The sequence below is a fragment of the Dama dama genome, chromosome 9 (genome assembly GCF_033118175.1).
Source record: "Dama dama isolate Ldn47 chromosome 9, ASM3311817v1, whole genome shotgun sequence".
Lineage (NCBI taxonomy): Eukaryota > Metazoa > Chordata > Mammalia > Artiodactyla > Cervidae > Dama > Dama dama.
In genome coordinates, this window is record NC_083689.1 from 48,964,634 (window position 1) to 48,988,826 (window position 24,193).

A 24,193-nucleotide genomic window follows, 5' to 3' on the forward strand; every position below is an offset into this window, starting at 1 on the left:
CAAGAGTCCTTACCACTGGACCACCAGGGCATTGACAAGTTTTCTTCTTGAGTGGTTTTATATATAAATGCCATTTTGGTTGAAAATTTAAAGTTACGAAGATTAAGGATCTGGAAAAGTCATGGTATGGCAGCACTACAGTGCATTCTTATATTTCCCTTTCAAGAATAAAAAAGAAATCTTGCTTAGAGAAAACTTGTTTTTAAAAAGTCTTTGGAAGGCTACTTCATGTGCCTTAAAATCTCTGTATATGTTTTAGTTGTTTTCTGTGTTGGTATTTTTCTTTTATATGTGAACAATACTAGTATGATCAGTCCTGTTTTCTAGTATTTTATAGGGTTATTTATAGATTGAGAGTTAGAATCTTGTTACAGAACCCTGCTTGCCAGAAAATGATTGAGCTTGCCTGTTCTGTGTACTCTATTTGGGTTGCCTCCTGGTTTGTGTTGTTGCTGCTGCTGTTTTGTTGAGTTGCTAAGTCATGTCTGGCTCTTGTGACTCAATGGACTGCCATGTTCCTCCTTGTGTGTTCACCCAGAAAAGTTGTTACTCTTCCTTTATTTCCTGCTGGCAGCAGCACTGGGCCAAATGCTGTACTAGTGGTACAAGTCATTGCTAAGAATTATATCCTTAAAATAGTGTTCATCACATGGGCAAAAGGGTCAAGTACCTGCCTCGGGCTTTTGCCACACTGCCAGAAAAATTGCCTTCCTGGGAATCCTTTGGTGGTCCAGTGATTAGGACTCCACGCTTTCACTGCTGGGTCTGGGTTCGATCCCTGGTCGGGGAATTAGGAACCTGGAAGCAGCCTGGTGTGGCTGGGAAAAATATTTTAAAACATAAAACAACCATGATTTTAAAAATATATATCTTCTGCTCAGCAGCCTTCCTAATTCTGAATCCTCCCCTTTCTGACATCTTTGAATTAACTGACGGAAGAACTGGGGAAACTAATACCGTTTGCAAAATTGGCTTGTATGAGGTGACCCATAAGTCAGAAATCTTGCAGTAGCTACATAAATGGAGATCTTGTAAGCAAACTACCTGTCCTATCCCTGTGATGGTGGAATGAAGAATATGGTAATTCAGAGGAGATCATGGATATAAAAACTTCATTATTAACCTTTAAAGTTAGCCTCACAAAATGAGACTTCATTATTACATGATCCTAGGACTGACGGCTCAAACACCTCATTATTTGAATATTCCCCATTTTATTAATATTTGCAGGTGGCGACCTCACCCCGCGCATCCATAAGTAACTAAAAGGCTGGTCCTTTCAATGGACTTTGGGCAGTGCCTAGAACAGGAAGGCAATCTTTTTGCCAACAGCAATTAAAAACACAAGTTTCTAGAACAAGGATGCTGGGTGCAAATCCTAGCTCCACCATTTATTAGTCCTCTAATTTGAAAAATGGGGTCAGTAATAGATCCAGTATCACTTCAGTGCGATAAAAGTCCACTTCACGAAGTTACTAGCCTTTGGAGAGCGCGATCTGCACCAGAGCCTAAGTAGCTGTGGCCTAAGCTCCGCCTCCTGCCCTCTTCTTGCCGCGCAAGCGCAGTCAGGCTCCCTGGGCTACTCTTCCCCAGGCTTGCGTGCTGGTCCTCGGCGGGAGATTGGGGCTCGCGTCGTGCGTGTGCGTGCGTGGTACTCGCGAGCTCGCGCACGCCGCACCTCGCTCTACGGGGCTGTGGCGGCCTCTTCCTCCTGCGTCCGGGGCAGATCTGTGAGCGGTGGCTGCGGTGGGAGCTGGGAACCAGCGTCCGCTTCGCCGCCAACGCCCTCGCTGCTTTTCCCTCCGTCTCGGGCTCTCAGCGCAGTATAGAGGCGTCGGGCTGGGAAAGGAGCGGCGCCAGCGGGAGGTTTCCAGCCGATGGGCAGCCCCTGGGCCCGCTGAGGGGCCGGGCTAGTAGCGGCTGAGGTAAGTAGACGCGCGGGGGTTTGTCAGATGGGCCGGGGGCAGAGTCTGGGCGGCGCTCGTGGAGAAGGCAAGGAGAAGGCCAGAATGAGGGCCTAGCCAGCTGGTGAGAAGAGGTCTCCGGCCCGCGTCTGAGAAGGGGCTCTGGCCTAGCCCGGAGCGAGAGGAGGGGCCCCGGTTTGTAGCCTGCTCTTCGCTGGGCTTGAAGCCATTATTGGGGGGAAATTCCTCTTGCGGCGGGGGGAGGGGTCACCCTTTCTTTTCTTCGAGAGGTCAGAATCACTTCTCCCCCCGCCACTTTAAATTAATGCCTGCCGACTTCGAGATGGACACCTAGATGGAGTAGCCTGTGACTTGTGCAGCTTGCAGAACTCCCGGTGCACGACGGCGGGCTATCAATTTTGATTATCGGAGGCTACACAGCCCTTTCTCTAGTGTGGGCGTGTATCTCCTGCAAAGTTGTTATTGCTGATACACTAAGAAATCGCTTTCGGGCACAACAGGTAATATATTTCTACACGTCTCTTGTCAAATAAGGATTCCGGCACCGGGGAAGCTGCGCAGTGGGGCACAATTAAGGAGGAGAAAGAAGACAAAGAAGGCCGTTATTTATGTTCTGTTCTAGTATCAAAACTTTCCGTGGTGGGGCAGAGTGCATGGCTACTGGCATTTGTTTTAGCCTTTGCTTAATAGATTTTCTGAGTGAAGTCGATCACATAATGGACTTTTATTTAGAATTATAAAATCGCCTGTGATTCTATATGGCTGTTACAAGCCAAATGGCATGAAATAAACCTCTGAGAATTATGTGTTTGCTCTTTAGAAGAGGGCGGAACTTGGATTTCTTGAAAGGACAATTTTCTCCATGTTTAAAAATGAATACGTTCTGAAGTTACTAAAAATAGTTGTAGTTCTTTATGTTGGCAGTAATGACTGCTACATTCAGGAGAAGGAAAATGAATTGTTTCATAAAGAACAGCTCACGAAAAGACTTCTGGGGTTAAATGCACAGTAAAACAACTTCAGGGATGGCAAGTTTTAGCATATGCTCTAAGAATTCAAATTTAGGTGGTCCCGTGGCTAAGACTCCATGCTTTCAACTCACCGAGCCCAGTTCGATCCCTGGGCAAGGAATTAGTTCCTGTATGCCACAACTGAGACCTGGAACAGCCCAACAAATATTTGAAAAAAGAGAATTCTAATTTAGTCATTGTTAAAATAATGTAGAAGCTCTTAGTTGATTCCCTTATATTCAGTGAACTATTTTAAAAGATTATTAACCTTTGCTAGTCTTCACAGTCTGGTTTTGTATTGTTGGATTTCATTCAGTTCAAACTTTCTAGAAATGTAGTAGTTATAGTAGTAGTTATTCTAACTCAATTAAGAAATGAGGCCTGCATTGCTTTCAGTGAACTCTTTACTATAGTATCCGACGAGTCAAGAAAGAACAGTTATCTGGTGAGCCCTGAGCTGGGACCAGGGAGGCATTATTAAGTGTACAATTAAAGCTTGAATGTGTACATACTATGTACAAACATATCAATTCAACATGCACCTACCACTGTGTATGTGTATGACGATTGTGCACACAAGGATCTAATGATGCTGATTCCCATTCTTAAAAAGTTGACTCCTGAAAGTAGAGAAGGATTGGTTTTAACTCTGTTTCTTTTTTTTAATTAGCTATTTACATGGGTAACAGTCCTAGTAAATTTCTTTTCCAGCTTGTTAATTAGTTATTGAGTAAGGAGAGAATTGTACTGATTTTTTGGTGTTAGCAGGGAAGGAAAATATAGAGCCTTTCTAAACTAGCCTTTAGAAATCTTCTTTTAAGTAAGGATCTTGTTGTCTTAACTGGGATAAACAACTTTACTCCTGTCTGTTTTGTGTCCTGGTTCTTAGAATAGTGTTTTGCATGGAGTTGGCCCTCTACTAAAAATGAGCCATATCAGAAGTATGGCTTCCCTGGTGGTCCAGTGGCTGGAACTCTGTGCTCCCAAAGCAGGGGGCCTAACTTCCATATCAGGTTGGGGAACTAGATCCCACATGCTGCAGCAACTAAGACTTCACATGCCACAGCTAAGACCAGGAGCAGCCAGATAAATAAATAAAATATTAAAAAAGCATAATACAAACCAAATGCATACATTCCTGAGAAGATTAAAGGAGTTGAAGATGGGTGAATTTTTTTTTTTGTCCATATACTGTTTAAATGTGTTTTTCTTCAGTGTTGGTTGAACGGTGTTTGTGTCTGAGTAAAGAATATATGGCAGAATCTTGCTTCTGAAAACCTAAACATAATGTAAGCTGAGACTATATATCATGATAGTGATGATAGATGATGAATGTTCTGATATATTAAGAGAAAATGAAGCTAAGGGAAGTAGGTCCAGAGGGAAGGTTTTGGTTAGTGATAGGAACTTAAAAGGCATGAACTATAAAACATTGCAACAGATTGTAGGAAAAAAACCATTTTCTCTTTTACTGGCAGTACTCTCTGTGGAAGAGGACGGGTATCTTTCTGGCTGTTTATACTAGAGCTTTCCAGCAGGGTGATTTCTGAATAATAAAATTGAAAAATAAGTCACTTTGGGAATTCCCTGGCGGTCCAGTGGTTAAGATTCTGTGCTTTCACTGTGTGGCCCAAGCCACAAGGCATGACCAGAAAAAAGAAAGAAAAGGGGATCACTTTTTCTCTTACAATCTGCTCAGAGGTCTAGTGTGTTTCTCTTTGTATTTGCATGTGGTCTCTAGTCCAGTTTTATTGGCAATAAAATAGTATTTTGATTCCTATCTAAGTCCTGTGTATATTTCTCAATTAGTTTATAACTTGTAGGGGAGAGGAATGTGGTTGGTCTCTTCACAAATTTCATTGATGTTTGCAATTTGGAAAACAAATCTATTTGATTTAGATGTTGTAGATGTTATCAATAGAAAGGTTTTGTGGATATTTGAAGAGGTAGTAGTTTCAAGTTAAGCAAAGTAGTTATCGCTCAGTTGTGTCCGACTCTGCGACCACGTGGACTGTAGCCTACCAAGCTCCTCCATCCATGGGATTCTCCAGGCAAGAATAGTGGAGTGGGTTGCCATTTCCTTCTCCAGGGGATCTTCCCGACCCAGGGATTGAACCCGGGTCTCCCGCATTGGAAGCAGAGGCTTTAACCTCTGAGCCACCAGGGAAGTAGTAGCTTAAGAGTTGAATAAAAATTTTGACAGGAGTATTTTATTATTTATTTATTTATTTATTTTTGGCTGCGTTGGGTCTTTGTACTCCAAGGCCAAATTTGCACAAGCTGGAATCAAGATTGCTGGGAGAAATATCAATAACCTCAGATATGCAGATGACACCACCCTTATGGCAGAGAGTGAAGAGGAACTGAAAAGCCTCTTGATGAAAGTGAAAGAGGAGAGTGAAAAAGTTGGCTTAAAGCTTAACATTCAGAAAACTAAGATCATGGCATCTGGTCCCATCATCTTATGGGAAATAGATGGGGAGACAGCAGAAACAGTGTCAGACTTTATTTTTTTGGGCTCCAAAATCACTGCGGATGGTGACTGCAGCCATGAAATTAAAAGACGCTTACTCCTTGGAAGGAAAGTTATGACCAACCTAGAGAGCATGCTAAAAAGCAGAGACATTACTTTGCCAACAAAGGTCCATCTGGTCAAGGCTATGGTTTTTCCAGTGGTCATGTATGGATGTCAGAGTTGGACTGTGAAGAAAGCTGAGTGCCGAAAAATGGATGCTTTAGAACTGTGGTGTTGGAGAAGACTCTTGAGAGTCCCTTGGACTGCAAGGAGATCCAACCAGTCCATCCTAAAGGAGATCAGTCCTGGGTGTTCATTGGAAGGACTGATGCTGAAGCTGAAACTCCAATACTTTGGCCACCTCATGCGAAGAGCTGACTCATTTGAAAAGACCCTGATGCTGGGAGGGATTGGGGGCAGGAGGAGAAGGGGACGAGAGAGGATGAGATGGCTGGATGGCATCACCGACTCGATGGCCATGAGTTTGAGTAAACTCCGGGAGTTGTTGATGGACAGGGAGGCCTGGTGTGCTGCAATTCATGGGGTCTCAAAGAGTCGGACACGACTGAGTGACTGAACTGAACTGGGTCTTTGTTGCTTTTTCTAGTTGTGGCAAGAGAGAGGGCTCCTCTCTAGTTGCAGTGCCCAGACTTCTCATTGTGAAAAAGACTTCTCTTGTTGCCGAGCACAGGCTCTAGGGTGTGGGCTCAGTAGCTGTGATGCCCATGGCATTGGAATCTTCCTGAACCAGTGATCAAACCCTTGTTCCCTGCATTGGCAGGCAGATTCTTTATCACTGGACCACTAGGAAAGTCCTCAGCAGAAGTATTTTGAATTGACTTTTGTGTTTTCATTTTAGTATAGCTGAGTGATTCTCATGATGGGTGGTAGATTTTGTCCCCCCTGCCGCCCCCCAAGAATATTTGGCAACGTCTGGAAAATATTTTGGTTGTCACAAATTGAAAGGGAAAAGAGGAGGGTGTAGAAACTGACATCTACGGAGTGCAGTGGGTAGAGGGCAGGGATGCTGCTAAGCATTTTAAAATGCACAGAACAGCCCCCCACCTTCACCCTAGCTAAAGAATTATCTGACTCAAATAATAATTGTGCCTATGAAGAAACCCTGTTGATTCGAAAGTCACATTATCTGAATTTGTATTTGGCTTTACTGTTTCCTAATGTGTGACCTGGCAAGTTGCTTGAAATTAAAATAGAGCTAATAGTATGTTTCTTATAAAGCTGAGTTGTAGTGATGATAGAGTTGAGATGTAGTGCCAAACTTATTACCTGGCACATAAAAAATCTCAAAAACTGGTAACTTTCAGTTAATAGTATTACATTTGGAACATAGCTTGATGATCTCTTATTTCTCATCTGAAATTAGAATTTGAGCAAATGAAATGATAATTAATAACCTCCTTCTCATTATATGCTTGGGGAATGAGTTTGGAATTACTCCTTTTAATATTTGTGTTTAGCTCCGGTCTTGTTTAATGTTCTCAGATCCATAAGGCTTCTGCCATAAACAAGTAGCTTCTTATTGTAAATGTTTTTCCTTCATAGTTAAGATTTTTAAGCTAGCTGGAAAATGGCTCTATATCTGTTGATTTTTAGCAAATATTTAGTAATGTAACTGAATTCAGTTCTTTGACTTGATTCCCATATCCTTTTAGGTTTATGATTGAAATAAATTTGTAGTGGTTTTGGCTCACATTAATTATATGTTCTTAACTTCTTGGAGTAACTATTTTCATAACTGGGGTTTTGGTACAGTTTTACATTTGTGAAAGGTACAGTCAAATATCTAACAACTTGTGGCTGAACCTTCATAGACTTTTGTGACTCTTTCTAAATATGAATTAGAACCAATGTCTTTTTTTTTTTTTTAACCTCATTGAAATATTGTAGTCTGTATAGATTCCCTTTTTCTGTGTTTCTAGATGGTGTGGCTATTTAGAGCTGACTTGTCATTGTGGCGGTCATATTACAGCCTTTAAATAAGATACAATTCACAGGGATGTTTCACAGACAAAATAGAGTCATTGGACTGTTAGTTACAGAGCTCTTATAAGGGGAAAAGGTTCATGTCATGTTTATCGCCAAGGGACAAAGCAGTGTTGCATATTCAGCATTTCGTCTTGATAACCACACTTTAAAAAGTATTGCATTATGATTGTTACACATATTTTTTAGTATAAGCCTCAGTTGTTTTATAAATGTTCACTTATTTTAGCTAATGGAAACCTTTGTTTACCCTTTATGTTGGTGGTGCCTCCTGTTTGGATAGAGCAGTTTGAAAGGAGTCAGTACCTATGGCCAACAGATTGTGTTCTTTGCTTGGCACATTCTGTCCTTATACAATGTAACATACACTCGGGATTTTGTATAAATAATAAATTATGATAATGCTGAGGAAGCATCCACCTTTGAAAACTGGCTGGATCAGAAGTATACATGGGGGAAATATAATGAAAGGCCAAAGGGAGACCTTCTAAGAATGTTAAGGAAACTAAAGAAAAAAAAAAGTATCATGTTAATAACAGTTCTTATCCTTATTATCTTTTTTCGGACTTTCTAGAAAAGAAAAACCTACAAAATATAACAGATTTTGCATACACACTTTTCTAATTCCTATGCAGAAAACATTATGACTACTAAATCAGTACTGGTGTTAGTTATCTTGCATGGCATTTATGCTTACCGGCGATTAAATTGAGAAAAAAAGAAGTATCTTTGAATCTGCTGATGTGTGTTTGTTTATAAGTGGTCTGGAGTCCTGTCTGTCAGCTAATTTTAGAGAGTCTGCATAGTTGTTGGGAGACTGACTGTTTTCCCACTAAATGCTGTCATTCAGATATATATTTGTATATGTGTATTTATGCATATTTGTCCTTTATTTTTTGGTAGAAAATGATGCATCCTGTTGCCAGCAGTAATCCAGCTTTTTGTGGGCCTGGCAAACCTTCCTGCCTCAATGAAGATGCCATGAGAGCTGCTGACCAGTTTGACATATATTCCTCCCAGCAAAACAAATACAGCCACACAGTCAGCCACAAACCAATGGTTTGTCAGAGGCAAGACCCATTAAATGAGACACACTTGCAGACTGCAGGTGGCAGAAGCATAGAGATAAAAGATGAACTAAAGAAAAAGAAAAATCTCAACCGATCTGGTAAGCGTGGCCGGCCTTCAGGAACCACCAAATCAGCAGGATACCGGACCAGCACGGGCAGACCCCTGGGAACCACCAAAGCGGCTGGATTTAAAACAAGTCCAGGCAGACCTTTGGGTACAACTAAAGCTGCAGGATACAAAGTCAGCCCAGGGAGACCTCCAGGTAGCATTAAAGCTCTATCCCGTCTTGCCGATCTTGGCTATGGCTGTGGGACTGCTGCTTTTCCTTACCCTATGATACACGGTAGAGCTGTTCATGGGGTGGAGGAAACCAGCAGCGAAATCAAGCCACCCAATGAGTGAATGAGCAGGAAAGGAGGGCCAGGTTTAGAAGGAAGATTGTGAATAATCCCAAAGCTTCTTGGTTTTATTTCGACATACATGATATAGCCTGGGCTTTCCAAAGTTGTTTTCCCATTTGATTTTTTTTATCTGCTTTTGCTCAGAAACTGTCATATGCTGACAGATGCACTCAAGGCATAAGCAGTGGCTTTGTATTTGTACATAGGTTCAAGTGTAACACCTATCTAAATCATTTTTGCTTTTCCTTTAGAGTCATGGTTGTATCTCATTTCATTACTATTTTTTTGTCATTCTAAATGCTTTATGTGCTACACAGTTGAAACCATTATACCTATTAGTTTGTGAAGTTAGCTTACAATATAATAAAGATAATATCTAAGGTATTTTTAACTGATGGAACAAAGCAAAACTAATGATTCAGGATGACTTGAGGTCCTGGCTGGAGGGTTTTTTTGGTAACATTTATGTTCATGAAACAGGACACAGATATATGCTTTGGCATTTACATAGACTTCATATTTTAAAAATCTTATTTTTAATATTTTAGGTTTAAACAGTTTCTTATTTATTTATCTACATGGCATTAATTGATTTAACCATTATTCCTTTAAAAGTTCTTTAGCATTTGCCTTTCAGCCATGTTTAGGTTGTATATTTTTTAATTGCCTAAGAGCATGTATACCAAACACTACAAACAATTCATATTATCAAAAAAATTAAACTTTTTAATAAAAACTGCACATTACATTTTTGGTGAAATACAATGCATTCTGAGAATAGCATATTTAATATAATAGAAAAAGAAATATTCTTAAGGTCTGCATGTTGCTATAGTTAATACATTTTGCCTTTTATATACTTAGTTACAAAGCATTATGCTTAAAACACTGTTTAATAATCATTTATTAAAAAATATTTTTTAATTTTTTCTGATAAATTGTCCCATTGCATTAGCACTTACTGTGGTTTCAGGTCTATATCTACCAAAGGACAAAAATTGAATGGTAGACTGTAAAACTGGTACAAACAAGATGCAGTTTTCTGACTGTCAGAACCCAAATATTAAGAAATAGGAATCCATCTATGCATGAAACATGTAAGAAATATGTTGATTAGTTTAGTTAAGAATCTCATCGTGGCTCTAGTGAGACCACTTCATCCAAAATAAATTTTTTTCCAACAGATTTTGCTTTAGAAGCAAGATAGATAGGAAAGAAAAAAAAAACATTGGGAAGACATGTATAGAAGGGACAGAGGGATATCTCTTGTCCCTATTTTTGAAAGCAGTCTTCATTAATATACATTTTTATTCTGAGTTTGATCTAAATAGATTATTATTTGGATTTGAAATTGGAAAAAAAATTGGATTTTGGAAAAATCTAATTTGGATTTGGAAAAAAAATTCCACTGAATTAAAGTTACCGTGTATGTATTTGTGAGCTTAAATGCCTTTGAAATTATAATGTAGGTTTGCAGGACCCCCAGAGTTTTAAAATAATTAAAATTTCCAAAGGGCACATATTATGTTGTTTGGGTTTGCTCTCAGTTAATGCAAACTGGTTGCAAATGGATGTCATGTTTCATAACCTTTTTATCAGGAAAGAAGCAGCAAGCCTTCAGGTGTTCCAGTGATGCCTGACACAAAGAGCTGGACTTTATGCTGCTCTTTACAGTAAGAGGTGTTGCATTTTATGTGGGGACTGTGTGCGCACTGGCTTCTAAGACAGTGACCTCAACAATTTTAGCTTTGCACAAACCATAGAGAGCAATGTTGGATGACTACATAATTAGTTGTAACATTCTGGCAGCTAAATTGCTATAACAGTTTCTTCTTGCAGAAGCTTAAAATACAAACGTTTTAATATAAATCTACTTAGAACAGTATAACTTCTGACACACACAGATGCTTACATCTGTATTCATATGTTCATCCATCCACTTTTATTATGTATTGGTCATTCAGTTGTTTCTCAAGATGATGTTCAGCAGTTGGCTGCTTAGAAGTCCTTGTTTGAATTCCTGAAAGCAGTTGTTTAATTTACTGTTCTCCCATAGAATTACATATATCATAGTCAGGGGTTTGCCTGTGTATTGTGTTTTATGGTGTGCCCATTTGATGTTTCCCTTTCGGTTTTATTTTCTTTCCTGATTTTGTTACACATGCCCTTTCTCCTTGCGTTTTCCTGCATTTGTTCCCCTCCCGTTTCTCCGTCCTCCAGCACATCTTCTCAGTGGTGCTGTGCTGTGTGTCAGAAGATAAACAGGTGTATTATTGTATGATGAATCTTACATACAAGTTAATGAAATGGTGAGATCAACTAAAGGAAGTTATGTCCATAACAGTGTTTTATTAATAATCAGGAGCTAGTTCCAGGAAAAAAAGTGATTGGATAACCCCATTTAGAAAGCTGAATTTTCTGTTTTATGAGACGTTACCTGGAGTATTAGATCTGTATGCTGAGGAGCATCTCCTTCTTCTACTTCCTTTTCTCCTTGTGAACAGTTTATTGGTGCCATGTTGAAGAGAAAGACATCTAAATGATAACATGAATGAAGTCTTAACATAGAAAATATTTTTACTTCTCTACAAAGACTATGTTGTGCATCTTTTGTAACACTGTCTCTTGTCATGGTAAACACTGAAGTAGCATGTTAAAAAGTTCCTTATACTTTAATATAATCAGTTGGGGGAAACTGGCTTCCCCCCCCCCCCCCCCCCGCCACTGTATACTTGTTCCTTGAAAGGTAAATTGCTAATTTTATATTGTGTAATTCTGTTCTTCACAAAATAGGTTTCACTATTCTATATTTAAAATGTTGGTCAGAAAATGATCTGCTATTCAAGTAGTTTGCTTTACTTTTTTCTTTAAAAAATATTTTAACATGCCTTATTTATTCTTATATCAACATATTAGGAGCTAATACAGATGAAATTTTCATTTTTTTGACAGATATAACTTTGCATAACTAATCTTTAGTGTGGGATGATTTTGATACTATCTTTGGAGTTTTGCACTGGATATTAAAAAAAATTAGCACAGTGTCTTGAAAAAAAAAGTATCTGATTAATTTTAAATATTTGGAGATGTTTTAAAAATCAGTGTTTCAGTTTTACTAAAAACTTCTTTATATTTTTTATTTACTTTTTAAAAGAAACATCTGTTAAGGTAGTAAAGGTAATATTAATTCCAAACTGATGGTTGTGTGAATTTACATGTATTTTTTCATGAGATAAGTAACTTTTTTTTAAATTAAGGAGCAAAAGAAATGATCTGGATCCATTTATTAGGTTAAAGGTGACTCATACAATGTAGGAAAAGCCAGTGTATGAGCTAAATGAAAAAAAAACAACAGCGAACTTTTATATTCTAAGAAGCTTTAAAAGAACAATTCAGGGGATATTGACAATAACTGCTACTCTGTCAGTCATTGTCTATATATGCAGTAAGATTTTATGATCCCTTTATAGTAAAACATAAGAATTCACAACAGTTGTTCGAAAACATTTTTTTCCCTTTGACATAAGATGTTTTGATGCTATTATGTTTTTCTCTTTATTATATCTTAACTATATGCTGTTAAACTCTAGGATGTATCTAAATCTTTCCTTTGCTTTCTCCCCTTACTCCCCCCAAGTAGATAAATCTGTTCTCTCACATATAATGTATTTAATTTTGGAAAATTTAATGCTACAGTAAATCAAGTATGTGATTTATAGTAATCAGACCACTTTAATTCTTTTAGTTTCACAGATTCATTTTTCCACAGATAATTATGGAGAAAATAATTACCAGTTAACTGATATAAGCACGCTGTCCTCTGCTGTAAAAAGTCTGAATAGATACTGTATATGTTTTTATGTCCATGAACTTGAGCTACTCGTGTGCAATTATGTGTATGGGAATGGAGTAGTGTTCATGATTTGTATCTACATCATCATATGGATGTATATTTATTAATAAAGTCATTACTTTAAAACCAACTGTGTTATTGCTTCTCAGCCTTTTGGCTAAGATCAAGTGTAGTATCTGTTCTTATCAGTTTAAAACCTACTGTGTTTACTACTCTATTTCTTAGCAGAGTATTTTCCAAGTAGGGTAATTATAAATGGTAAAACTGGGGACTTTCCAGGCAGTCCAGTGGTAACAGACTCTGTGCTTCCACTGTGTGTGGGCGTGGGTTAGTTCAAGTGGGTGTGGGTTCGATCCCTGGTTAGGGAACTAAGATCTCACATGCTGTGCAGCACAGCTGAAAAAGTAAAAAAAATAAGTAAATGCTAAAACCTCTTTTATGATTGGTAATTCTTTATTTTCGTTGGGTTGTGATTCCTAAAATCTGCCTTTCTGTATTTTTTGTTTTTTTCAAAATAGTAATTATTTATATATTTCTAATGTAAACATCTAACCTATAAATGAATCTCCTTCTAATTATCAAGATACTTCAGACTAATGGTTCTCATAAAAGCTTAATTTTTTTCTTTTTTGTCTGCACCATATAGTGTGTAGGATCTTAGTTCCCCCACCAGGGATTGAACCTGTGCCCCCAACTCTGGGAACTCAGAGTCTTAACCACTGGGCTGCCAGGAAGTCCCTAAAGGCTTAAATTTATATGTGATTGATCCTTTTAATTTAAAAAGTTTAGATATTAAACATGGCTAATTTTTTAGTGTTAACCTTAGGGATAGCAGCATGTGTGTCAAATATTGGAGATATAAAAAGAAAAATACTTTATCCTAATTATTGGAATATATAGTTACCTTTTCCATTTTCTCCTAATCGTGGAGATCATCTGGAACAGAGGTTGGTAGACTAAGATACACTGCCTGTTTTTGGACTCGCCTTGCCCATTTGTTTACAAGTTGTCTCTGGCTGCTTTTGACTAGAATACCAGAGTTGAATTGTTGTGATGTAAGTCCTGCAAAGTCTAAATTATTTACTGATTATTTCCCTCTGTTACAGAAAAAGTTTGCTCACCCCCTTATCTAAGAAGGATAAATTGGAGTAGGAAACAACAGATACAATTTGAAACTGAATTTCAGAATCCAAGCAAGTGATGGCTTTTTGTTTTTTCTGGCCGCACTGAGTGGCCTGTGGAACTTAGCTGACCAGTCGAACCTGCACCCCCTGCCGTAAAAGCACAGAATCAACCCCTGGATAACCAGGGAAGTCCAGTGATGGCTTTTTAAAAAATTCTTCAGATTACATTTAGAAGTGATTTTATGTATACTTTTGCTCAAGTCATTGAAGTCCTTTTACTTGTAATGTGTTGTTTATTAGGTATATTATTCCACATCTAGGAAAAGATTCCCACACCATCATAGTGTGGATCATTTACTGTGGCCCAAAGGATCACTTATTTACTGTTCACCAACAATTATAGTTTTACCACTTTTTGTATAGCTCTTTGTATAGTTTTATAATAAAAAATTCATTTGTCCATTGTGTTTGTATTCGCCAAAATTCTCATTCCCTGGCAGGTTGTCAGCAAATCAGTATCCTATTCAGTTGAAAAAGTCATCTAATTGAAAATTTGTAGGTTGAAGAGAAGACAGTCTGCATTCACTACCTAGATCTGGAGTTTATGCCATGAATATTAGTAATATACTTGTGGTTTTTATTCCAACAGTTGCCAGAGTGAGAATCATGAACAACCCTTGGAAAATATAAAGCAGTTGACATTTGATGGTTTTATAGCAAAAGAATCTTAGATATTGGTACAAATATTTACAGTGTTGTTGCTAGGCATATGAGAATGAAAGTGGAGCCGTTGGCACCATACATTTTCCTTTTTTAAGCACCCAGATTTCAGTTTTCTGGGTTGATAAGCATTTCATCATCAGAATATCATTTGTGTTTTAAGATATGCATCACAGATACATTGTGAAATAAAAGGTACTTTTAATACCTGATTTCTCTAAGATTATCAGAGTGGCAGAGGTGAAGTGACTTAAATTCTTTGGTAAGCTGTTAGCAAATGTAGGTACACTGTAGTGTGGCCTTTTTGATGATACCACGGGAAGAGGTTACACACTTAAAGGAAACTTGAAGCTGTTTCAAAGTCAGTGCCAAGTAAAAATCTTCACTAAAAAACAAAGTACAAAAGCCTCATGGAGTGAAAGTATAGTGGGTACAGTAATAATGGCTTCTTAGTACATCCTTTCCATAAAAAATACATGATTTATTTCATTAAACCATTTCGGTTCTACCGAAGGTGCTAAATGAGTTAGAATATCCCTTTACTGGTAAGAAAACTTGAATCCCAGAGAGGTTAAGTAATTTACCCAGAGTCATGACACCCAGTAAGTGATAAGAGTCAGCATTTGAACCTGTGTAGAACTGGAGCTCTTAAAATTCTACTCACCACTGGATAAGTTTAAAGCTGGTGTTCTGGTTTTAGTAGTAGGTGTTTTTGTGCTGGCCCTGAAATAGATAAATGTGACGATGGAATTCTAATACATTGTTTTATTGCGTTGCCAGTAGCTAAAATTCTTTTCTGAGAACCTAAGGGCTCGTAAAGCAGTTTCTTTACCAGGAGAGTGACAGGGACTTTTTGTTGTTTTTTAAATTTTCTCTGTCATTTTCCTCACGACTCTAAAAATCTTTATAAAGTTTTTAAATCTTCAAAAATCTTTTTAAGATCTTCATTCTTTTAGGCAGTTTATTTTCATATGAACGTGGTATGTTTTTGTAAGAATCTGCTCATTTTTTCTTTGACCTGCCTGGTGTTGGTTTGTGACCTCTGAAGCTGGATTGTGGTCTGTTGTCTTATCATTTGCCCCATTACCCTTGGCCTAACATTTTTTGGGATAAGTTGCATGTAGAATGGCAGTCACCCTAGTTGCTGCCCTAGCTGCACATTACCTACGGGCACCACAGACACAGAAGTTCCTTTTCCTTGTCTTTTTCATTTTGTTTTTTCTTGTCGATTTTATTAATTTGTCTCAAATAAATGTGAGTTCTTTCTCATTAAGGAAGATATTTTTAACTAGTTTCAAAAATTTCTATTTTCTGTATTTATATGACCCTGGGTTCATCATAAATTTTTTATATTGAAATTTTTAATCTTTATTACGTCTATGTCATTTTTCTGAAAATCTGAAGTCTCCCATTTCATCTGCCTCTCTGTATGCTGTGTATTAGGCCTTATGGTTGTGAAAGTAGTAACAAAGAGACCCCAAAATGCGATGGCTCTAATAAAGCATATTTCTCACCACTTAAGTATCCTGTGCTGTCCTCCATCCATTCTTTCAAAGACCTGGGTTCTCATTTTGCCATTTTCAAAACAAGTCTTCTGAGATAACTCAGTTGCTTTCATTTTAGCCCCTGAAGGAATGGCCTTTGGAAATCTAAGCTGTAAATTGTATAACTTGTTATGTTCTTTTGACTGTAGGTTGATCACAGGAATACATACAGCCTTAAGAGGCATTGGGAAATGTAGTCTCTACTTGAGAAACCAGGTCTAGTTACACAAGAAGAGAATGGATTTTAGTGCAACATCCCTATAGGTGAGTAAAGGTTGTGGGCTGAGGTTGGAGTAGAATTAAGAAGTAAAAATCCTACAGATTACAGGAAACCAAATTGAGAGTTTTGAAGCTAGTTTAAATCATTATTAGCTGTCATTTTAAAAAAAACTGTTAATTTACTGAAGATCAGCATGCCGTCATTGAGCCAAACACTCTTCTGAGTACACTAGACTACTGCTTTGTGTCTAATGAAAGATTTGGATAAGTAGAAAGTTATAAAATATGATGAATAGTATTTCTGAGAGAAATGAAGGGGGCTATGAGAATACTCAAAATGATGTTTTAAGTTGAGAGCTGAGAGATGAGTACAGATTGGTGTGAGAGGAGGAGAGTATTAGACACAGGAAAAACAACATATGCACACATACACACACATGTAAAGCCTGGAAAACAACTTACTGTGTATGGTAAGTGGGGAGTGGTGAACAAGGGCTGAGAGGAGATGAAATGGACCAGATCATAGAAGAGCCCAGACAATCATTTTTTTTTTTTTTTCCAGACAATTTTAAGAGTTTCTTTTCTTTTTTTTTTTTTTAAGACAATGGTGAGCCATTAGAAAGTTTTAAATAAGGAAATGGCACTCCTAGTTTAGGTTGGCTTGGAGGAGGAGAAATCAGAGGCAGGCACAGTGGTAAAATCTCATCTGGGTGAGACACTCTGATTAAGATCGGGCAATGGGAAAGAGAAGTGGACAGGTTATGACCTAAAACAGGCGTAAAACTTGGTATCATTAATGAGGGAAAGAGAGGAGTGACATAGGATTAAGTAGGCTACGGAGCGTGAGAGTGTGTGTGTGTGCACATGCACACATAGGAGACATGGTTAGGTAGAGTATTGTTGTATAGTCACTAAGTTGTATTCTAGTCTTTTGTAACCTCATGGACTATAGCCCGCCAGGCTTCTCTGTCCATGGGATTTCCCAGGCAAGAATACTGGAGTGGGTTGCCATTTCCTTCTCTGGGGGATCTTCCTGACCCAGGGATCAAACCCACATCTCTTTCATTGGCAGGTAGATTCTTTACCACTGAGCATCCAAGCCAAGTACATATGACAAATTAATATGGCCTCTGCCTATACCGAGCTGTTAATATAGCTCAAGATGTATCCCTCTGTAGATGATAGAAAATACTGTTTTTATTGTTGGTGGAAGGTGTGAGGCTAAAAGGAACTGCTCTTTTTTTTTTTTAAATTAAAGGATAGTTAATATATTAGTTTCAGGTATACAACATAATGATTTGATATTTGTATATATTGTGAAATGGTCATTATACCAAGTCTAGCTAACATCTATCACCATACGTAGCTGCAGAATTCTTTTTTTTTTTTCTTGTGATGAGAACTTTTAAGATCTAGCAGCTTTCAAATATGCAGTTGTTGTTTAGTCACTGTGTTTGTGTCCCACTCTGCCCACCTGGCTCCTCTGTGGGATTTTCCAGACAAGAATACTGGAGTGGGTTGCCATTTCCTTCTGCAGGGGATCTTCCTGACCCAGGGATTGAACCCTTGTCTCCTGCGTTGGCGGGCAGATTCTTTACCACTGAGCCGCCAGTACAGTAGTAATAGCTATAGTCACCATGTTGCACATTGCATCTCCATGAATTACTTATTTTATAACCTAAAGTTTGTACCTTTTGACACCACTTACCCATTTAGTGGACACCCTACCCCCCACCAATCTGTTGCATACCAATCTGTTCTCTGTAAGCTTGGTTTTGGTTTTATAGATTCCATTTAAAGCTGAGATGGTACAGTATTTGTCTGTCTGACTTATTTCACTTAACACCCCAAGGATCCATCCATGTTGTTGCAGATGGCAAGATACTCTTTTTTTATGACTGAATAATATTTCTGTATATAGATAAACATATAGGTACCTATTTCAATATATCATGTTTTCTTTATCTGTTCTGTTGATGAACTCTTAGGTTGTGTACATATCTTGGCCATTGTAAATAATGCTGCAAAGAACATGGGAGTGCTAGTGTTTTCATTTTCTTTGGATAAATACCCAACGTGGATTTGCGAGATCACATGGTAGTTTCTATTTTTAATTTTTTGAGGAATCTCTGCACTATTTTCCATAGTGGCTGCGCCAATTTACGTTCCCGCTGACAGTACCCAAGGGTTCCGTTTTCTCCACATCCTCTCCATTGCTTGTTATTTCTTGTCCTTTTGATAATAGCCATTCTAACAGGTATGAGGACCACTTTTGAACATAAAGAATTTATTATATTTTAGGTTAAAATAAGCCATTTTAATTAGCCCTTTCCCCAACTTTGAACTGGCCTAATAAATTCAGCAACCTTAGTAACTTTTGAGCATCTCCTCTACATTGTATTAAGAGCAGCTCACATGGTGAGCAAGACACAAGTCCCTTTCCTCTAGGAACCCATATTAGAAAACAAATGCTTTAATATGTAGAACATAAACCATGGAATGCGGGGTTTTTTTGTTCTGAATTGATATTTTAACATGCTTTATCTCTCAAATTAGCTACTTAATTTTAGCACAGAGCCAGTGAAACTCCAACCCATCTGCTTAGTCCTAAGCTCTTTAGGCTTGTTTTGGAGGAATTTCAACAGAAAAACTGGTTATTGTGCTTATTCTCTATAAGCTCAGAAGTATCAGATAATCCTGAAATAAGCCATAGTGGAAAAAATTAAGGAAAAGTATGTGTGTATAACTAAATCACTTTGTTGTACACCAGCAATAGGCACAACATTGTAGATCAACTATACTTCAATAGAAAGTAAATTAATAAAAAGAAGTATCAGATGAGAGGTCATTCATAAGTTGTGATGACTCTGGTTTTTAAATCATGTTCAGGGCTACTTACATGGCTGTTGTGCTTCCTGTGTCACATAAAGAAACAAATAATAACTACAAAGTGTTATGCATCTTCAGTATGCCAGGTGCCGAATGGCTGATAACTGAAACTGATTTTTTTTTTTTTTTGGAGTAGCTGTGGACCTATAACAAAAACAGCACACACACAAGAAGAATTTGAAAAAATTCTGTTTATTTATTTATTTTTAAAATTTTGTTGGGACTTCCCTGGTGGTTCAGTGGTTAAGGATCCACCTTCCAATGAAGGGCGTGTGGGCTTGATTCTTGGTTGGAGAACTAAGATCCCATATGCCATAGGGCAGCTAAGTGCACCCGCCGCAACTACTGAGCCCGAGAACCACCCTGGCAAGCCTGTGCACCACGGTTAGAGAGAAGCCTTCACTGCAGTGAAATATCCTGTGTGCCACAACTAAGACCTGATGCAGCCATAAATACATAATTTTTAAAAAAATTTTTGAAATTACAAACTTAGACAAAACTTAGTAAAACTAAGAGTATAATCACTGTCCATGTGACTGTCAACAAGCTTTAGTAATTAAAAATTCAAGACCTATTTTTAAAAAAATCTGTATCCCTACCACTCTCTGTCCCCCTCAATTAATATTGAAGCAAGTTCTCCAAATCATGTCTTCCTAAAAATATTTCAATACATATATCTAAAACTGATATAAAACACATATGCATGATAGCATTATTACATTTTATTTTTATTTTTTTAACATTTATTTTTATTCATTTGGCTGCATAGAGTCTTAGTTGTGGCATATGGGATCTAGTTCCCTGACCAGGGATCGAACCCAGCCCCCCTGTATCAGGAGCGCAGAGTCTTAGCCACTGGACCACCAGGGAATTCCCTTACACTTTAATAATTCCTAGATATCACCAAATATCCAGACAGTGTTAAAATTGTACTAATTTGGGAATTTTCTGTTGGTTCAGTGGGTAGGACTCCATGCTTCCACTGTCGAGGGCCCAGGTTCAGTTCCTGGTTGGGGTACTAAAATCCTGCAAGCTGCATAGCACAGCCAAAAAAAAAATTTTGTCCTAATTTTCCAATAATTATTTTAAAAATTATTTAATTGCTGTCTCTTTATTGAAGTATAATTTACATATCAAAACATTTCACTCATTTTAAGTATACAGTTCACCCATTTTAAGTACACTTAGAAGTAAAGAATGATTTTGATGCTATCTTTGAAGTTGCACTGGATCTTTTTTTAAACTTTTTATCTTATATTGGAGTATAGCCAATTAACAATACTGTTATAGTCTCAGGTGGACAGCAAAGAGACTCAGCTATACATACACATGTATCCATTCTCCCCCAAACTCCTCTCCCATCCAGGCTGCCAGATGATGTTGAGCAGAGTTCCCTGTGCTATACAGAAGACCTTGTTGGTTATCCATTTTATTATAGCAGTGTGTACACGTTGATCCCAAACTCCCTAACTATCCCTTCCCCTGATCCTTCCCCCACTGGCAACCATAAGTTCATTATCTAAGTCCATGAATCTGTTTCTATTCCGTAAAGAAATTAATTTGTACAATTTGTTTTAGATTCTGCATATATGGGATGTCATATGATATTTTTCCTTCTCTCTCTGACTGACTTTATTCATTATGACACTCTCTAGGTCCATCCATGTTGCTGCAAATGGCATTATTTCGTTCTTTTTAATGGCTGAGTAATATTCCATTGTATATAAGTACCACATCTTTATCCATTCCTCTGTCCTTGGACATTTAGGTTGCTTCCATGTCTTGGGTGTTGTAAACAGTGCTTCAATGTACATTGGGATGCATGTATCCTTTCAGACCATGTTTTTCTCTGGATATATTCCCAGGAGTGGGATTGCAGGGTTATATAGTAGCTCTATTTTTAGTTTTTAAAGGAACTTCCATACTGTTCCCCATAGTGGCTATACCAATGTACATTATCATCAGTAGTGTAGGAGGGTTCCCTTTTCTCCACACCATCTCCAGCATTTATTATTTGTAGATTTTTTTGATGAGGGCTAGTCTAACTTGTGTGATGCAGTACCTCATAATTTTGATTTGCATTTCTCTAGTATAATTAGTAATGTTGAGCATCTTTTCATGTGCTTCTTGGCTATCTGTCTTCTTTGGAGAAAGTCTCTTTAGATCTTCTGCCCAGTTTTTAATTGGGTTGTTTGTTTTTTGATAATGAACTGCATGAGCTGTTTGTATATTTTGGAGATTAATCCCTTTTTGGTCACTTTGTTTGTAGATATTTTCTCCCATTCTGTGGGTTGTCTTTCTGTTTTGTTTATGATTTCCTTTGCTGTGCAAAACCTTTTCAGTTTAATTAGGTCTCATTTGTTTTTTTGTTTTTTTTTGGTTTTATTTTCATTACTCTAGGAGGTGGAGCAAGATATTGCTGTGGTTTATATCAGAAAGTGTTCTGCTTTTGTTTGTAATAACTTTGTTTTTAATTTAACTTAATGTAATTTAAATTTTTTGGCTGTGCCATGCAGCATGTGGGATCTTAGTTCCCTCACCAGGAATGAAACATGTGCCCCCTGCAGTGGAAGCCCAGAGTCCTAACCACTTGGATCTTCAGGCAAGTCCTGGAATAACTTTAAATGGAGTAAAATCTGTGAAATACTGAATCACTGTGTTGTGCACCCGAAACTAAGATAATGTTGTAAATCAACTACATTTTAATTAAAAACAAAAGCAGTCTGTGGCCATACCATCCTGAACACGCCTGATCTCATCTGATCTCGGAAGCTAAGTAGGGTTGGGCCTGGTTAGTACTTGGATGGGAGGCCGCATGGGAATACCAGATACTGTAGACTAATAATTTAAAAAAAGCAAACAAAGAATCCATACTTATTTGCAGATAAGTATTGAAGTGTGAACTCTTTAAAGGAGTCTATTGAAAGTTCCTTTATTCCATTTTAGCAACAGAGGGTGAGCATGCGCTCTTCGCTGGTCACTTGCTGAAGATACTGGAGACTTCTGAGCCCTGCATTCTCAGTATTGGTTGGCTGCTTTGACCTAAATGAGCCTCATTGTAGAGATAGCAGGACCAAACCTGGTTGATAGCATGGTAAGAACACTCAGTTCATGAAATGATAGGGAAGCTAGTCAGTCATGATTTCTCTACTTCCAAACAGAAACAGAATCATTGACATAATTTTGATCCATTAAAAGTTTAAAAAGCTTTTTTTTAAAAATCATTATGAACACATGGATTCTAATGTGTATCATGCATCTTCTTCTATTGAAATTACTCATTTTTATGTTCAAATTGTTCCATCTTTGACTGGTAGGAGCTAGTTTGACTCCTCGATCATTTTGGCATAACCTAGTATCTTCATCTATTTTCTTGCATTTTGATGTGACAAGATGTCCCAGACTCACAAAAAGAGATCTTTTGACTTAGCAAGGCAATTTAGGGAAACGGTGTGTTGTACCTTGAATTTTAGAATGTATGGGTTTTGAAAGAATTTTCTTCATTTTCCAGAACTGCTATTTTACAAAATATTTAAACTGAAGGAATCCTTACAATGATACTATTACTTTTTTTTTTTTTATAAACAAAGGATATTTAAAGAAAGATAGGTGGAATGAGCAAGGAAAACAAAGAAAACAGGACACTAGCTTGAAGTACAACATCTGGCTTGAGATCTGTTCCCAGTAAATTTTAGGGTATCCCTTTGAGCAGACTTCAGAAGTGTGAATGAAATATGGCTAAGCATATCACTTTTGTTTTCAAATTATAGTCCTCCGCACACAGATGTCTTACTGCACAATTGCCAGTTTCCTGCTCTCCTAAAGCATCCTCTAAATGTTTTTCTCTCTCCCCTTCACCTCTGCCACAGCACCCCACATCAGCTTCTCAGTGAAAAGTATTTGGATACAGATTTATTCTCTTCATGGCATTCGACAAAGCAATATTTTTTGCTGCAATTTGCTTATATGAAGCTAGATATTGTTGATCTAGCCTTTGTGAAAAGTTTGAACCATGATTTGGAATAGATACATTGACTACTGGTAAAGTGTTGTTCCAAGGCCCTCACTGGCTATTTCAGTAACTTTATTTATTTCATCTTCCTAGTTTGGTATTTGTAATATGTTACTTTTTTCTTCCTTTCTATGTTTGTAGTAAAACACATTGGAATTAGAGATAGACCTGGGTTTGAGTCCCTGAACAGCCACTCATTAGTTTATGACCTTTCCCAAGTTCTTGCTTATTCTTTCTAAGCCTCAGAAATGGGTTTGTAGTGAGAATTAAATGAGAATAATGCATTTGGGTAATTGGCATACCGACAGTTTAATTTGGGGTTCAAATTCAAGCTCCTTTATTTACTGTGGGAACTTAGGCTACTTACTTACTCTTTTATTTTCATTTAAAAAATGCATGTCATGTCTATATCAGGGACATTGCAAAAATAATATGGGATATATGACCAAACTAAAATATTTAACCCACCACCTGACACACTTTAGTATGAGAATTTTAACTTTTGTTATATATTCTGAAAGGCCTTTTAACATGAAAGTATCTTAATAAAATGAGAGAAGATGCTGGATATTTTAATCTGTAAAACACCCATTGATTTGGGTATTTTTTTATTTGAATTAGCAGAACATCAGGCGATATCATAAGATAGTCCTTTAACTTTTACGTTATCTGAAGGTTATCTGGAGTTGTGAATGGATCAGAGAAAGAAAAAGAACATCAATTGATACACAGTTGTTTTTTTTGTTTGTTTGTTTTGCCACACAGCTTTAGGGATCTTATTTTCCCTGTGAAAGTGAAGTAGCTCAGTCGTGTCCGACTCTTTGCAACCCCGTGGACTGTAGCCTACCAGGCTCCTCCCTCCATGGGATTCTCCAGGCAAGAATACTGGAGTGGGTTGCTATTTCC

General features: G+C 37.7%; 1 protein-coding gene and 2 pseudogenes across 1 annotated transcript; all 3 read left to right on the forward strand.

Moving 5' to 3' along the window:
* Positions 1-1,571: 1,571 nt before the first annotated feature.
* On the forward strand, positions 1,572-12,909 carry C9H5orf24 (chromosome 9 C5orf24 homolog). Its single transcript, XM_061151333.1, has 2 exons — positions 1,572-1,925; positions 8,358-12,909. The coding sequence occupies exon 2, from the start codon at positions 8,361-8,363 to the stop codon at positions 8,925-8,927; it is 567 nt and encodes a 188-aa protein (XP_061007316.1). The 5' UTR covers positions 1,572-1,925; positions 8,358-8,360; the 3' UTR covers positions 8,928-12,909.
* Positions 12,910-12,916: 7 nt separating this feature from the next.
* Positions 12,917-13,033, forward strand: LOC133063056 (U2 spliceosomal RNA; annotated as a pseudogene).
* Positions 13,034-21,996: 8,963 nt separating this feature from the next.
* On the forward strand, positions 21,997-22,115 carry LOC133062934 (5S ribosomal RNA; annotated as a pseudogene).
* Positions 22,116-24,193: the final 2,078 nt, after the last annotated feature.